Source organism: Scyliorhinus torazame, chromosome 17 (assembly GCF_047496885.1).
Source record: "Scyliorhinus torazame isolate Kashiwa2021f chromosome 17, sScyTor2.1, whole genome shotgun sequence".
Classification (NCBI taxonomy): Eukaryota; Metazoa; Chordata; class Chondrichthyes; order Carcharhiniformes; family Scyliorhinidae; genus Scyliorhinus; species Scyliorhinus torazame.
In genome coordinates this window covers 113,987,368-114,002,540 of record NC_092723.1, presented here as the reverse complement: position 1 = coordinate 114,002,540, position 15,173 = coordinate 113,987,368, and the positions used below count along the sequence as shown (strand labels likewise).

At 50.1% G+C, this 15,173-nt stretch overlaps 1 protein-coding gene across 6 annotated transcripts in view; it reads right to left on the bottom strand.

Moving 5' to 3' along the window:
- slc29a4a (solute carrier family 29 member 4a) overlaps positions 1–15,173 on the bottom strand; it is a 310,533-nt gene that overhangs the window by 67,351 nt on the left and 228,009 nt on the right. For 5 of the 6 annotated variants that reach the window (XM_072480912.1, XM_072480914.1, XM_072480909.1 and 2 more), the window contains 2 exons: positions 13,186–13,457; positions 7,871–7,994 (listed from right to left, as the gene is read on the bottom strand). In XM_072480912.1, the coding sequence (XP_072337013.1) occupies positions 7,871–7,994; positions 13,186–13,457 (396 nt within the window). The remainder of the gene's footprint in view (positions 1–7,870; positions 7,995–13,185; positions 13,458–15,173) is intronic. The other variant, XM_072480913.1, reaches the window with a different exon arrangement.

Genomic DNA, 15,173 nt, shown 5'->3' with positions numbered 1-15,173 from the left:
CGCTTCGGTCCTGGCCACCGCTTCGGTCCTGGTCACCGCTTCGGTCCTGGTCACCGCTTCGGTCCTGGCCACCGCTTCGGTCCTGGCCACCGCTTCGGTCCTGGTCACCACTTCGGTCCTGGCCACCACTTCGGTCCTGGTCACCACTTCGGTCCTGGCCGCCGCTTCGGTCCTGGTCACCGCTTCGGTCCTGGTCACCACTTCGGTCCTGGTCACCACTTCGGTCCTGGTCACCGCTTCGGTCCTGGTCACCGCTTCGGTCCTGGCCGCCGCTTCGGTCCTGGCCACTGCTTGCCCTGCCCTGTGCTCTGCTGCCGTGCGTCACAGATCTTTATTTATTGTCCAGTGTGGGCCGGGATTCTCCCCTACCCAGCGGGGCGGGGGGTCCCGGCGGGATGGAGTGGCGGGAACCACTCCGACGTCGGGCCGCCCCAAAGGTGCAGATTTCTCCACACCTTTAGGGGCCAAGCCCTCACCGTGAGGGGCTAGGCCTGCGCCGGAGTGGTTTCCGCTTCACCGGCTGACGTGGAAGGCCATTGGCGCCACGCCAGCCGGGGCCGAAAGGACTTCGCCGGGCGGCGGAATGCCGCACATGTGCCGGAGCGTCAGCGGCTGCTGACGTCATCCCCGCGCATGCACAGGGGGGGGTGTCTCTTATGCGTCAGCCATGGTGAAGGCTGTGGCCGAGGCGGAGGGAAAAGAGTGCCCCCACGGCACAGGCCCTCCCGCGGATTGGTGGGCCCTGATCGCGGGCCAGGCCACCGTGGGGGCACCAGATCGCTCCACGCCCCCCCCAGGACCCCGGAGCCCGCCCGCGCCGCCTAGTCCCGCCGGTAAGAGAGGTGGTTTGATTCTCGCCGGCGGGACAGGCATTCCAGCAGCGGGACTTCGGCCCATCGCGGGGCGCTGACCGGCGCGGCGTGATTCCCGCTCCCGCCGAATATCCGGTGCCGGAGAATTCGGCAACCGGCACGTGCAGGATTCACGCCAGCCCCCGGCGATTCTCTGACCTGGCGGGGGGTCGGAGAATAAAACCCCCAGGTTTCTGAGGCTTACAGGAAAGTGGATCAAATCCACCATCTTACAAGGTTATTTCCGTTTTAAAAGTTTGAGCTTTCTTTTGTTCACAAATCCTTCACCTTCACAAAGTTACTTCTAGCTATCCCAATCCTTTTTCTAACTTTGGCATCTTCTGTTAGCACTTTCCCAAATAGACAAAACCTATCTACTTGTTCCACCGTGACACCATCCACTTCAATCTTCACTCTCTCTTCTAATGTATATGTTCTGACTCCCATTGCTTTTGTCTTTTTGGTATTCAGTCCAGATTCTAAACTTTGAGATTCTACTTTTTTTTTAATAAATATTTTATTGAAAATTTTTGGTCAACCAACACAGTACATTGTGCATCCTTTACACAACATTATAACAATACAGATAATAATGACCTTTTTTTATATAAACAAAAAACAACAAATAAATAAATATTAAATAACAAAAATGAAAACTAGCCCTAATTGGCAACTGCCTTGTCACAGGCTATACCCCCCCCACCCACCCCCCCCCCCCCCATCCCTCCCCCCCCCCCCCCCCCCCCCCCAAGTCCTGGGCTGCTGCTGCTGCCTTCTTTTTTCCCCCATCTATCTTTCCGCAAGATATTCGACGAACGGTTGCCACCGCCTGGTGAACCCTTGAGCCGACCCCCTTAGGACGAACTTAATCCGCTCTAGCTTTATGAACCCCGCCATATCATTTATCCAGGTCTCCACCCCCGGGGGCTTGGCTTCTTTCCACATTAGCAATATCCTGCGCCGGGCTACTAGGGACGCAAAGGCCAAAACATCGGCCTCTCTCGCCTCCTGCACTCCCGGCTCTTGTGCAACCCCAAATATAGCCAACCCCCAGCTTGGTTCGACCCGGACTCCTACTACTTTTGAAAGCGCCTTTGTCACCCCCACCCAAAACCCCTGTAGTGCCGGGCATGACCAAAACATATGGGTATGATTCGCTGGGCTTCTCGAGCACCTCGCACACCTATCCTCCACCCCAAAAAATTTACTGAGCCGTGTTCCAGTCATATGTGCCCTGTGTAATACCTTAAACTGAATCAGGCTTAGCCTGGCGCACGAGGACGACGAGTTTACCCTGTTTAGGGCATCTGCCCACAGCCCCTCCTCGATCTCCTCCCCTAGCTCTTCTTCCCATTTCCTTTTTAGTTCGTCCACCATAGTCTCCCCTTCGTCACTCATTTCCCTATATATATCCGACACCTTACCATCCCCCACCCATTTCTTTGAGATGACTCTGTCCTGCACCTCTTGTGTCGGGAGCTGCGGGAATTCCCTCACCTGTTGCCTCGCAAAAGCCCTCAATTGCATGTACCTGAATGCATTCCCTTGGGGCAACCCATATTTCTCGGTCAGCGCTCCCAGACTTGCGAACTTCCCGTCCACAAATAGATCTTTCAGTTGCGTTATTCCTGCTCTTTGCCACATTCCATATCCCCCATCCATTCCCCCCGGGGCAAACCTATGGTTGTTTCTTATCGGGGACCCCCCCAATGCTCTGGTCTTTCCCCTATGTCGTCTCCACTGTCCCCAAATCTTCAGTGTAGCTACCACCACCGGGCTCGTGGTGTAGTTCCTCGGTGAGAACGGCAATGGGGCTGTCACCATAGCCTGCAGGCTGGTCCCCCTACAGGACGCCCTCTCTAATCTCTTCCACGCCGCTCCCTCCTCCTCTCCCATCCACTTACTCACCATTGAAATATTAGCGGCCCAATAATACTCACTTAGGCTCGGTAATGCCAGCCCCCCCCTATCCCTACTACGCTGTAAGAATCCCTTCCTCACTCTCGGAGTCTTCCCGGCCCAAACAAAACCCATGATGCTCTTTTCTATCCTTTTAAAAAAAGCCTTCGTGATCACCACCGGGAGGCACTGAAACACAAAGAGGAATCTCGGGAGGACCACCATCTTAACCGCCTGCACCCTCCCTGCCATTGACAGTGCTACCATATCCCATCTCTTGAAATCTTCCTCCATCTGTTCCACCAACCGCGTTAAATTTAGCCTGTGCAATGTGCCCCAATTCTTAGCTATCTGGATCCCCAGGTAACGAAAGTCTCTTGTTACCTTCCTCAACGGTAGGTCTTCTATTTCTCTACTCTGCTCCCCTGGATGCACCACAAACAGCTCACTCTTCCCCATGTTCAATTTATACCCTGAAAAATCCCCAAACTCCCCAAGTATCCGCATTATTTCTGGCATCCTCTCCGCCGGATCTGCCACATATAGTAGCAGATCATCCGCATATAAAGATACCCGGTGTTCTTCTCCTCCCCTAAGTATTCCCCTCCATCTCTTGGAACCTCTCAGCGCTATCGCCAGGGGCTCAATCGCCAGTGCAAACAGTAATGGGGACAGAGGACATCCCTGCCTTGTCCCTCTATGGAGCCGAAAATATGCCGATCCCCGTCCATTCGTGACCACACTCGCCACTGGGGCCCTATACAACAGCTGCACCCATCTAACATACCCCTCTCCAAAACCAAATCTCCTCAACACCTCCCACAGATAATCCCATTCCACTCTATCAAATGCTTTCTCGGCATCCATCGCCACTACTATCTCCGTTTCACCCTCTGGTGGGGCCATCATCATTACCCCTAACAGCCTCCGTATATTCGTGTTCAGCTGTCTCCCCTTCACAAACCCAGTTTGGTCCTCGTGAACCACCCCCGGGACACATTCCTCTATTCTCATTGCCATTACCTTGGCCAGGACCTTGGCATCCACATTTAGGAGGGAAATTGGTCTGTAGGACCCGCATTGTAGCGGATCCTTTTCCTTCTTTAAGAGAAGCGATATCGTTGCTTCAGACATAGTCGGGGGCAGTTGTCCCCTGTCCTTTGCCTCGTTAAAGGTCCTCGTCAGTACCGGGGCGAGCAAGTCCAAATACTTTCTGTAAAATTCAACTGGGAATCCGTCCGGTCCCGGGGCCTTTCCCGTCTGCATGTTCCTAATTCCTTTCACCACTTCTTCTACCGTAATCTGTGCTCCCAGTCCCACCCTTTCCTGCTCTTCCACCTTGGGAATTTCCAGCCGATCCAAAAAATCCATCATTCTCTCCCTCCCATCCGGGGGTTGAGCTTCATACAATTTTTTATAAAATGTCTTGAACACTTCATTCACTCTCTCCGCCCCCCGCTCCATCTCTCCTTCCTCATCCCTCACTCCCCCTATTTCCCTCGCTGCTCCCCTTTTCCTCAATTGGTGTGCCAGCAATCTGCTCGCCTTCTCCCCATATTCATACTGTACACCCTGCGCCTTCCTCCATTGTGCCTCTGCAGTGCCTGTAGTCAGCAAGTCAAATTCCACATGCAGCCTTTGCCTTTCCCTGTACAGTCCCTCCTCCGGTGCTTCCGCATATTGTCTGTCCACCCTCAAAAGTTCTTGCAGCAACCGCTCCCGTTCCTTACTCTCCTGCTTCCCTTTATGTGCCCTTAATGATATCAGCTCCCCCCTAACCACCGCCTTCAACGCCTCCCAGACCACTCCCACCTGAACCTCCCCATTGTCATTGAGTTCCAAGTACTTTTCAATACATCCCCTCACCCTTAGGCACACCCCCTCATCCGCCATTAGTCCCATGTCCATTCTCCAGGGTGGGCGCCCTCCTGTTTCCTCCCCTATCTCCAAGTCTACCCAGTGTGGGGCATGATCCGAAATGGCTATAGCCGTATATTCCGTTCCCCTCACCTTCGGGATCAATGCCCTACCCAACACAAAAAAGTCTATGCGCGAATAGACTTTATGGACATAGGAGAAAAACGAGAACTCCTTACTCCTAGGTCTACTGAATCTCCACGGGTCCACACCCCCCATCTGCTCCATAAAATCCTTAAGCACCTTGGCTGCTGCCGGCCTCCTACCAGTCCTGGACTTCGACCTATCCAGCCTTGGTTCCAACACCGTGTTAAAGTCTCCCCCCATTATCAGCTTTCCCGTCTCTAGGTCCGGGATGCGTCCTAGCATTCGCCTCATAAAGTTGGCATCATCCCAGTTCGGGGCATACACGTTTACCAAAACCACCATCTCTCCCTGTAATTTGCCACTCACCATCACGTATCTGCCCCCGTTATCCACCACTATAGTCTTTGCCTCGAACATTACCCGCTTCCCCACTAATATAGCCACCCCCCTGTTTTTCGCATCCAGCCCCGAATGGAACACCTGCCCCACCCATCCTTTACGCAGCCTAACCTGGTCTATCAGTTTCAGGTGCGTTTCCTGTAACATAACCACATCTGCTTTAAGTTTCTTAAGGTATGCGAGTACTCGTGCCCTCTTTATCGGCCCGTTGAGCCCTCTCACGTTCCACGTGATCAGCCGAGTTGGGGGGCTTCCCACCCCCCCCCCCCTTGCCGGTTAGCCATCATCTTTTTCCAGCTTCTCACCCAGTTCCCACGCAGCTGTATCACCCCCAGGCGGTGCCCCCCCGCCCATCCTCTCCCGTACCCACTCCCCCCTTTCCCCAGCAGCAGCAACCCAGTAATTCCCCCCTCCCACCCCCCCCCGCTGGACCCCCCGCTAGCGTAATTACTCCCCCCATGTTGCTCCCAGAAGTCAGCAAACTCTGGCTGACCTCGGCTTCCCCCCGTGACCACGGCTCGCACCGTGCGACGCCCCCTCCTTCCTGCTTCTCTATTCCCGCCATAATTATCATAGCGCGGGAACCAAGCCCGCGCCTCTCCCTCGGCCCCGCCTCCCATGGCCAACGCCCCATCTCCTCTCCCTCCCCACCTCCCCCCATCACCACCTGTGGGAGAAAGAAAAGTTACCATACCGCAGGATTAGAACATAAAACCCCTCTTCGCCCCCCCCATTCGCCCCACCACTTTGTCCAAACGTTCTTTTTCATACTCCACTCATTTCAGTTTTTCTTCTACAATAAAAGTCCACGCTTCATCCGCCGTCTCAAAGTAGTGGTGCCTCCCTTGATATGTGACCCACAGTCTTGCCGGTTGCAGCATTCCAAATTTTATCTTCCTTTTGTGAAGTACCGCCTTGGCCCGATTAAAGCTCGCCCTCCTTCTCGCCACCTCCGCACTCCAGTCTTGATAAACGCGGATCACCGCGTTCTCCCATTTACTGCACCGAGTTTTCTTCGCCCATCTAAGGACCATTTCTCTATCCTTAAAACGGAGGAATCTCACCACTATGGCTCTGGGAGTTTCTCCTGCTCTCGATCCTCGCGCCATCACTCGGTACGCTCCCTCCACCTCCAACGGACCCGTCGGGGCCTCCGCTCCCATTAACGAATGCAGCATCGTGCTCACATATGCCCCGACGTCCGCCCCCTCCACACCTTCAGGAAGGCCAAGAATCCTCAGGTTGTTCCTCCTTGCGTTGTTTTCCAGGGCCTCCAACCTCTCCACACATCGTTTCTGGTGTGCCTCCTGTATCTCCGACTTCACCACCAGGCCCTGTATATCGTTCTCATTCTCGGCTGCTTTCGCCTTCACGACCCGAAGCTCCTGCTCCTGGGTCTTTTGTTCCTCCTTTAGCCCTTCGATCGCCTGTAGTATCGGGGCCAACAACTCTTTCTTCATTTCCTTTTTTATCTCCTCCACGCAGCATTTCAAGAACTCTTGTTGTTCAGGGCCCCATATGAAACTGCCACCTTCTGACGCCATCTTGGTTTTTGCTTGCCTTCCTTGCCGTTGTTCCAAAGGATCCGCTGCAATCCGGCCACTTTCCTCTCCTTTTTCCATCCGTGTCCAGGGGGAACACCCTCCTGGTTTACCGCACGGTGTTTTTAGCCGTTAAAATTGCCGTTGGGGCTCCTATCAAGAGCCCAAAAGTCCGTTTCACAGGGAGCTGCCGAAACGTGCGACTCAGGTGGTCATCGCCGCACCCGGAAGTCACTTTGAGATTCTACTTGATCTCTGATGTATTACAGGGCTTGTATTTGATTCTGTAATTAGCGCTATGTCCTCAGTCTACCGCAAATTTGTTATGTCCTTGCCTCCATTTATTATCCCTGGACGTATACCTGACCAGAGTCAAACTAGAGGCCATCAATCGAATATTGTCACCAAAACCTCAAATAGAAAATTCGGAAAAATGTATTCAGAGAATATGGAACTTACTCCCACTCTAGCAGGAGCTGAGGTGAATGGCATAGATGCATTTGAGAGGAATCTAGGTAACATCTGAGGGAGAAAATATATGGGCGGCACAGTGGTTAGCATTATTGCCTCAGAATCCGGGTTCAATTCCGGCCTTGTCTGTGTGGAGTTTGTACATTATGCTCGTGTCTGCGTGGGTTTCTTCCGGGTGCTCCGGTTTCCTACCACAGTCCAAAAGTGGGCAGCTGAGGTGGATTGGCCGTGCTAAATTGTCCAGAGATGTGCAGGTTAGGTGGAGTTATGAGATTATGGGGATAGGGCGGGGTGATGGACCTTGGCAAGGTGCTCTTTCAGAGGGTCGGTGCAGACTCGATGGGCCAAATGGCCTCCTTCTGCACTGGAAGAATTCCGCGATTCCAGAAAGGAATGGAGAGTTATGCTGAAAGAGTTTGATGAGGAAACAATGGGAGCGGTCTCAGGTGGACCATAAATGTTGTTACGGATTGGTTGGGCTGAATAATGTGTTTGCTATACTGTACATTCCGTCTAATTCCCTGACCCCTCATACATACTTTTCTCTCTCAGCATGAATGTAAATGATACATGAACGATATTAGCACAATCACAGTCTGAGTATTGACACCATGGATATTGGATGAGTAATGACTGAGCTCTGCAATACAGACATTGACGCAGTCATTTGTAACACAAAAGGAAAGTATCAAGACATAAGGTTACCTCTGAATCCTGGCCAGTTTCTCCTTAACTTCGACTTTGGTGCGTCAAACCTCATGTAGGCCGCAGTTGCTGGAACGTCCGGCTCAGCTCCATCGGATTGGGGGCTTTCCACTGTACCATTCTCCTTCGGGAATAATGGCAGGAAATGCAGCTGTCATTGCAAAAACTAAGATGGATTTTGTGTTCGGGGCTACTTAGCCCTGGGAGTGAAGGAGCAGAGCTCTCACTAATACAATGTCAGCAATTATCACAGTCATCGCAGGTACTCAGTCCATCATTTCCTGGCTGGTGAAAATTGCCACAGGAGCATGCATTCTAAAATTGGTCCTTTGAACTTTATTCAAACAGAGCAAAGACTAATTGGCCTATTTATTTCTGGCCTTTAGCATTTACCCTTTCTTAAAAATGAAATGAAAATCGCTTATTGCCACAAGTAGACTTCAAATGAAGTCACTGTGAAAAGCCCCTAGTCGCCACATTCCGGCGCCTGTTCGGGGAGGCTGGTACAGGGCTGTAGAATTTCCTGCTTTCAAGGGAATTAGGGTTAGGTGTGGTATAGCACACACAGATCATAGCAAGTCTGCAGTCTGTTATACAAACCTTTTGAGCTTTACACCCGTCACTTCAAAGGAAATAAAAAATGGGCTGATATGTAAAATGAACTGCTACCTCACAATCACTCAATTTACGCTATCCTACAAAGTCAAGACCCACTCCAAAGGAGCTTTGGAGATTCCTGATATCCCCAATCTCCTTCAACATGCTGGCTCAGTGATTTTCTACTTTAACGTCATTGGATTTTTGTAATACACTGAACATTTGAAGATTTATCTCCATTAGTGATTCTTTCATATCCTCCCTTGGTACTCCTCCAGTCCTACTTTCAACTTTGTTTGTAAAAAATAGATGTAAAACATTTATTAATAATCTCCACCATTCCTGTCCCCTCAAGTACAAGGCGGCCCCTTTCATCTCTAAGTAGTCCCATACCTCTTTAAATAACCTTTTACGGCTTGGATGCAGTTATGAGACCCCACACGCAGTGAAAAACTTCACCATCTATGAGCGTGAGTACAGAAACACGGCTACATGGCTTTAGTCCAGATTTTCTGACCTTCTGCTACAGTGTGAGGTTTCTAACCATTATATTTGACACTTGACTGATAAATGAAACTGGATTTAATGTTATAGTGGATTCACACCCATCAGACAAGTAAAAGCTGGAACTGCAGAGACGGAGAGAACATTGGTATTTAATGACAGGAAACATGCAACTATCAAAACTGTTACCCAACTCAATATGGGAGAATAGGGATCAGAATAAAAAGTGTTCAAATACTCAAGCAGATCAGGCAACAGGATAGAAATAGAGTTAACACACACACACAACACACAATGAATTCCGAATCTAGACCCCGCACCGGAGCTGCATCATGATCACGAGATGATCTTCAAATACATGTAGCTTAGTTGATCGAGTGGTGAACCTAATTAGAGATGCTGAGTACCTCCAGGATGTGGGAGCTGTCTACCCAATCCAGTGGCAATGGCAGGTGGTAGCCATGTTGGAGACCGCTGCTGCCTTGCTGATTAGAGCAGGCAGCTCCTTGAGGTGCAACGCAGTTGCCAGTGACCCTGGACAAGACAAGAAAGAGCAGCATTCCTGCCATGCTTTTGGCGCCACTAATTACACAAAAGGTTCAGCAAAGCAAGTTACACAAGCGGTGTGGTGAACAGGACAGCTGTGCACTAACTTGCAGCAAAATATGCGGGGTTGCCAGGAAAAAAATTCAAGATCGCATTCCATTTCAGGAAGGCCCCTTAACAAGCTCCCTGAGGCGTTTAAGGAACTATTAATTGGAGGAGAATACCTTCCCACTGCCTCTCTGTTCCCACCCTCCCCCATTGCAAATTGAAAACCCATGACTGTCCTGGCCTAGTCTGCTCGCACTGGGACCCAACCCAGCCCCACAGCCCTTTGAAAATCCAGATCAATATTTCAGGTCAATGACCTTTCACCAGTTCTGATCATTGACCTGAAACGTTAACTCTGTTTCTCGCTCCACAGATGCTGCCTGGCTTGCTGTGCATTTATTTCCAGCATTTTCTCAGCATCTATAGCATTTTGTTGTTGAAAAAATTTAGAGTACTCAACTGTTTTTCTTTCCAATTAAGGGGCAATTTAGCGTGGCCAATCCACCTGCACTGCACATCTTTGGGTTGTGGGGGTGAGACCCACGCAGACACAGGGAGAACGTGCAAACTCCACACAGACAGTGACCCAGAGCCAGGATTCGAACCTGGGTCCTCAGCACTGCAGTCCCAGTGCTAACCACTGCGCCACACGCCGCCCGAGCATTTTATTTATGATGTGATCGGGGATTCACTTTCCCATTTCAGTCATTTCCAGCAGACATTCCACATGAGGAATGCGAGGAACTGAAGTTACATATACACAATATGAAGTGGTCTTTGGCCAGGTGTCTACTTTGAGTGGGCAGTGGTCTGTTTAGTTGATATTGGCCAACCCTGGAGAACTGTAGGAATGGATGCCGAACCCCCCTCCCAACATTCTGTGAATATAAAGAACAAAATAAAGTTTTGATGAAAGTTCATGAGGAAAGTTTTTCCTCTCCAATAGATTCTGCCTGAACTGCTGAGGGTTTTCAGCATTTTGTGCTTCTCTGAAAGGTAAAAACAAGTTCAGGGTCAGTTTGGCTGCCGTTTTGCAAAATTCATTTGGGGCTGTGGGAATCTCTGGCTAGGCCAGCATTTATTGGCCACCCCTAATTTCCCTTCAGAAGATAGTGGTAAGCTGCCATCTTGAACCGCAGCAGTCCCTGAGGTGCTGGTACTCCCACTGTGCTGTTAGGGATGGAGTTCCAGAATTGTGACCCAGCACAGTGAAGGAACAGCGATATATTTCCCAGTCGGGGTGGTGAGTGACTTAGAGGGGAACCTCCAGGTGGTGGGGTTCCCAGGTATCTGCTGCTCTTGCCCTTCTAGATGGTAGTGATCACAGATTTGGAAGGTGCTATCTAAGGAACCTTGGCGAGTTGCTGCAGTACATCTTATAGATGGTACATACGGCTGTTACTGTTCGTCGATGGTGGAGAGACTGAATCTTTGTGGAAGGGGAGCAATCAAGTGTGTTGCTTTGTCCTGGATGGTGTTGAGCTTCTTGAGTGTTGTTGAAGCTGCACTCATCCAGGCAAGTGGAGAGTATTCCATCACACTCCTGGCTTGTGCCTTGTAGATGGTGGACAGGGTTTAGGAGGTCAGGAGGTGAGGTGTAGGATTCCTAGCCTATGACCTGCCCTGGTAGCCACAGTATTAATATGGCTAATTCAGTTCAGTTTCTGATCAATGGTAACCCCCAGGATGTTGATTGTGGGATGTTGAAGTGATGCAAATGATGTGGAAGTGAAGCAGTGAGGAGACAATTGTCCGTTACGAAAGATGCTGGTGCAGCTTTAGATAGCTGATCAAGTTTAAAAAAACAATCCAAGAAATGAAAAAATGAAATGAAAATCGCTTATTGTCACAAGTAGGCTTCAAATGAAGTTACTATGAAAAGCCCCTAGTCGCCACATTCCAGCGCCTGTTCGGGGAGGCTGGTACGGGAATTGAACCGTGCTGCTGGCCTGCCTTGGTCTTCTTTAAAAGCCAGCTGTTTAGCCCAGTGCCCCCGAATCGCAAAATCAGTGAATAGTACAGAACAGAGGCAGGCCATTCGGCCCCACAAGTCTGTGTTAGCTCTTTTGAAGAGCAATCCAGTAGTAATATAAAAGCAAAATACTGCAGACACTGGAATCTGAAACAAAAACAGAGAATGCTGGGAAAACACAACCGGCTGGCAGCATCTGTAGGGAGAGAAAATGAGTTAACGTTCCAAGTCTGACTGACTCTTCATCAGAACCGAAAAAAGAGGGAAAATATGGGCCAGGATTCTCCGACCCTGCGCCGGGTTGGAGAATCCCTAGGGTGAGGCGCGATTCCCGCCCTGCCTCCCCGACGTCGGCTTCCCTATTCTCCGGCGCCGTTTTCCGGGCAGCGGCGGGATTCCCGCCATGCTGGTCGGGGCCCGTTGACAGTGGCCCCTCCGGCGATTCTCCGGGCCCCGATGGGCCGAGTGGCCGACAAGTTTTGCCCAGTCCTGCCGGCGTGGATTACTCACCTCACACACGGCGGGACCTGACAGGTAAGTGTGCGTGGGCGGTCCTGGGGGGAGGGGCGGGGCCTACTAATCTGCGGGTGGGCTGGTTCCGTAGGGGCCTTCTTTCCTCTGCGCCGGGTCCGCCACATTGCCCGGGGCCGGCGCGGTGAAGGGAACCGCCGCGCATGCGCGGAAATACGACGGCTGTTCTGCGCATGCGCGGAAATAAGCCGGCCGGTCCGCGAATGCGCGAACTCGCGCCGGCCCTTTGGCGCCAGCTGGAGCTGCAGGGACGACTACGGCAGCAGCCTAGCACCCTAGAAAGGTGAGTATTCCTCATTTTGGGGGGCCATTGACGTCGGAGTCGTTGGTGTCAGTTTTCCCGCTGGCGTAGGGACATAGCCCCATTTTTAGAGAATCCCACCCATGATGTTCAACCCCTTTTATACAGTATAATAGCCAACACATTTTCCCTCACTTTTAATTCTGAGCAAGAGTCAAACGGACTCGAAACGTTTTTTTCTCTATCGTACTGTCCAGTGCTTACATTCTTGTCTTAATCTGTAACAGATGAACCAAAGATGCTAAATTCAGCTGAAACCTGTCTTACCTATTTTTCCTGGGTGAACCCAAATGGTTCATTTGTGAATGCATTTGTCTAGTCCAAGCCACGCAATGATAAATGAAATCATATAAAATGGCCAATCATTTTGCAAAAGCAAATCAGTAGCCAAACATTTATTAGTTTGTTTACTGCTATAAAGTGCAACGACAGAAATTCTCTTCCAAACAAAGACAATGCCCTTGATCTAAAAAAGACATGGGCCGGTATTTTCCAGCCACATCGTGGCGGCGCCCGGCGCGGGGGATTTGCGACCCAGCTAGAATTGTGCTGATTTTCAGCAGGACCGGACGATCCTGACAGTGGGCTGGCCGGAACATTCACCACATGGGCCTCTTTTCCCTCCAAAAACAAACAGATGTCAGACAATCTTCAATGGAGGCAGTCACATTTCCTCCTGGCCTAAAGGGGAATACTTGGAAGATGATTCAAAATGCAAGATGTTATCTACACTCATGGGAAATAGTATTCAAGAAAATTGCTGGGTGCCCTGAGCAATATCCTGTTTCACTCTTACAATGTCAGGTAAAAACTTACGAATCTTACTTCCTCTGTATTGACATTGTGATGGATGCGGTAGCCTGGGCCCTGATCCACATGGCCGTTGCCCTTTAGACATTCATGGCCGCTGCTACTATGGGAGGTATAGTATCGTACAAACTCTGTTCTTTTCACCAGCAAGTGCAAGATGAAACACATCATCTCCATTCCGATTGAAATGAAGAAGAAGACTATGGTGTTTTTCCGCTCGTCCGAAAGCAGGAGCTTGGTAAAAATTCTGCTGAGGGAAATGATGACACCAGCAGTGCCTGTAATGGAGGGAAAGAAAGCCTCTTAGTGTTCATTGTTAATGAAAGGGAGAGAAATAGAACCATAGAATCCCCTACAGTGCAAATGGAGGCCATTCGGCCCATCAAGTCTGCACTGACCCTCCGAAGGAACACTCCACCTCGGCCCCACCTTATACTCAGGGGCAACTTAGCATGGCCAATCCACAGAACCTGCACATCTTTGGACTGTGGGAGGAAGCTGGAGCATCCGGAGGAAACCCACGCAGACACGGGGAGAATGTGCAAACTCCCAGACAGTCACCCAATGCTCACCACAATACATCCTTCCATGAGGTTATCTTTCCCCCTCCCTGAAGCCAGCCCCCCAATTTTCTGCCTTCTTCCAAACACCGACAGGCAATTGTCACTCAACACTCAAAACACTTGGCCAAGAGTTCTGCAGCCTCGCCATGGTGGATATGGCGAGCCATTTAAATTGCCGGTTATGTATTTCAGCAGGACCGTAATATCCCGCTAGGTGGGGCAGGGGTGGCGTGGGGGGGGGGGGGGGGGGGGTGTAATCCTGACTTTGGTTTTAGTCCAAGAGGGAAAGAATTGAAAATATATGAACATATACAGATTCTGTATTGAATCCTGGTTACACCAGATGTACAGCACTGAGCGCAGTTGTGGTCACCATATTATAAAAAAGGATATAGGGGTACTGGAGAGGTACAGAGATTTACGAGGATGATACTGAAAATGTCTGAGTAAACATATCAGAGAAGGACTGACAGGCTGACTCGCTTTTCGTTTGGGAAAAAAAGGCTGAGCGTTGACCTTATAGAGGTCTTCAAAATTATAAAAGGTTTTGATGGAATGGATACAGAGAGAAATGTTTCGTCTTGTGGCGAATAGCCTGATTAGAGGCCCCCAGTAGGGTTTGTCACCAAGAGCTCCTAAAGAGAGTTCAGAAGAAACTTCTTTATCCAAATAGAGGTGAGAATGTGGAACAGGGAGTGGTTGAAACGATTCATATGGGTGCAGTTAAGGGGAAATGAGGCAAGTGGATGAGGGAGTAGAGGGCAATGGTGTATGTGGATGAGAAAATATGGGTAGATGCTCGATTGGAGCATGAACATTGGCAAGGACTGGTTGGGCTGTTTCTTGCCTTAAATCGTATGTAATCATTTGAATGCTTCCATATGAAAGCAAAGTGGTATAGAATCATTTAATACAGCAGCCATTCATCCCAGCATACCAAAGCCAGCTTTTTGAAAAAATGAGTTCCACTCCCCTGCACTTTCCCCACTGGCCTATGGAATCTGATTGGTTAGTCTCAATCTCGGTGCATTGACCTGAATGTTTTAGAAAGATATGGGGGAACTATTCTGTATGAGAGTACAATTGTCAAAAATAATACTGAAAATGTACAGTGTACCAGGCAGTTCACACCACCGAGTATTATTTGATTTGCTTTATTATTGTCACATGTATTAGTATACAGTGAAAAGTATTGTTTCTTGCATGCTGTACAAACAATGCATACCGTACATAGGGAAGGAAGGAGAGACTGCAGAATATAATGTTACAGTTATAGCAAGGTGTAGAGAAAAAATCAACTTAATACGAGGTAGGTCCATTCAAAAGTCTGATGGCAGTAGAGAAGAAGCTGTTCTTGAGTCGGTTGGTACGTGACCTCAAACTTTGGTATCTTTTTCCTGACGGGAGTAGGTGGAAGAGAGTATGTCCGGG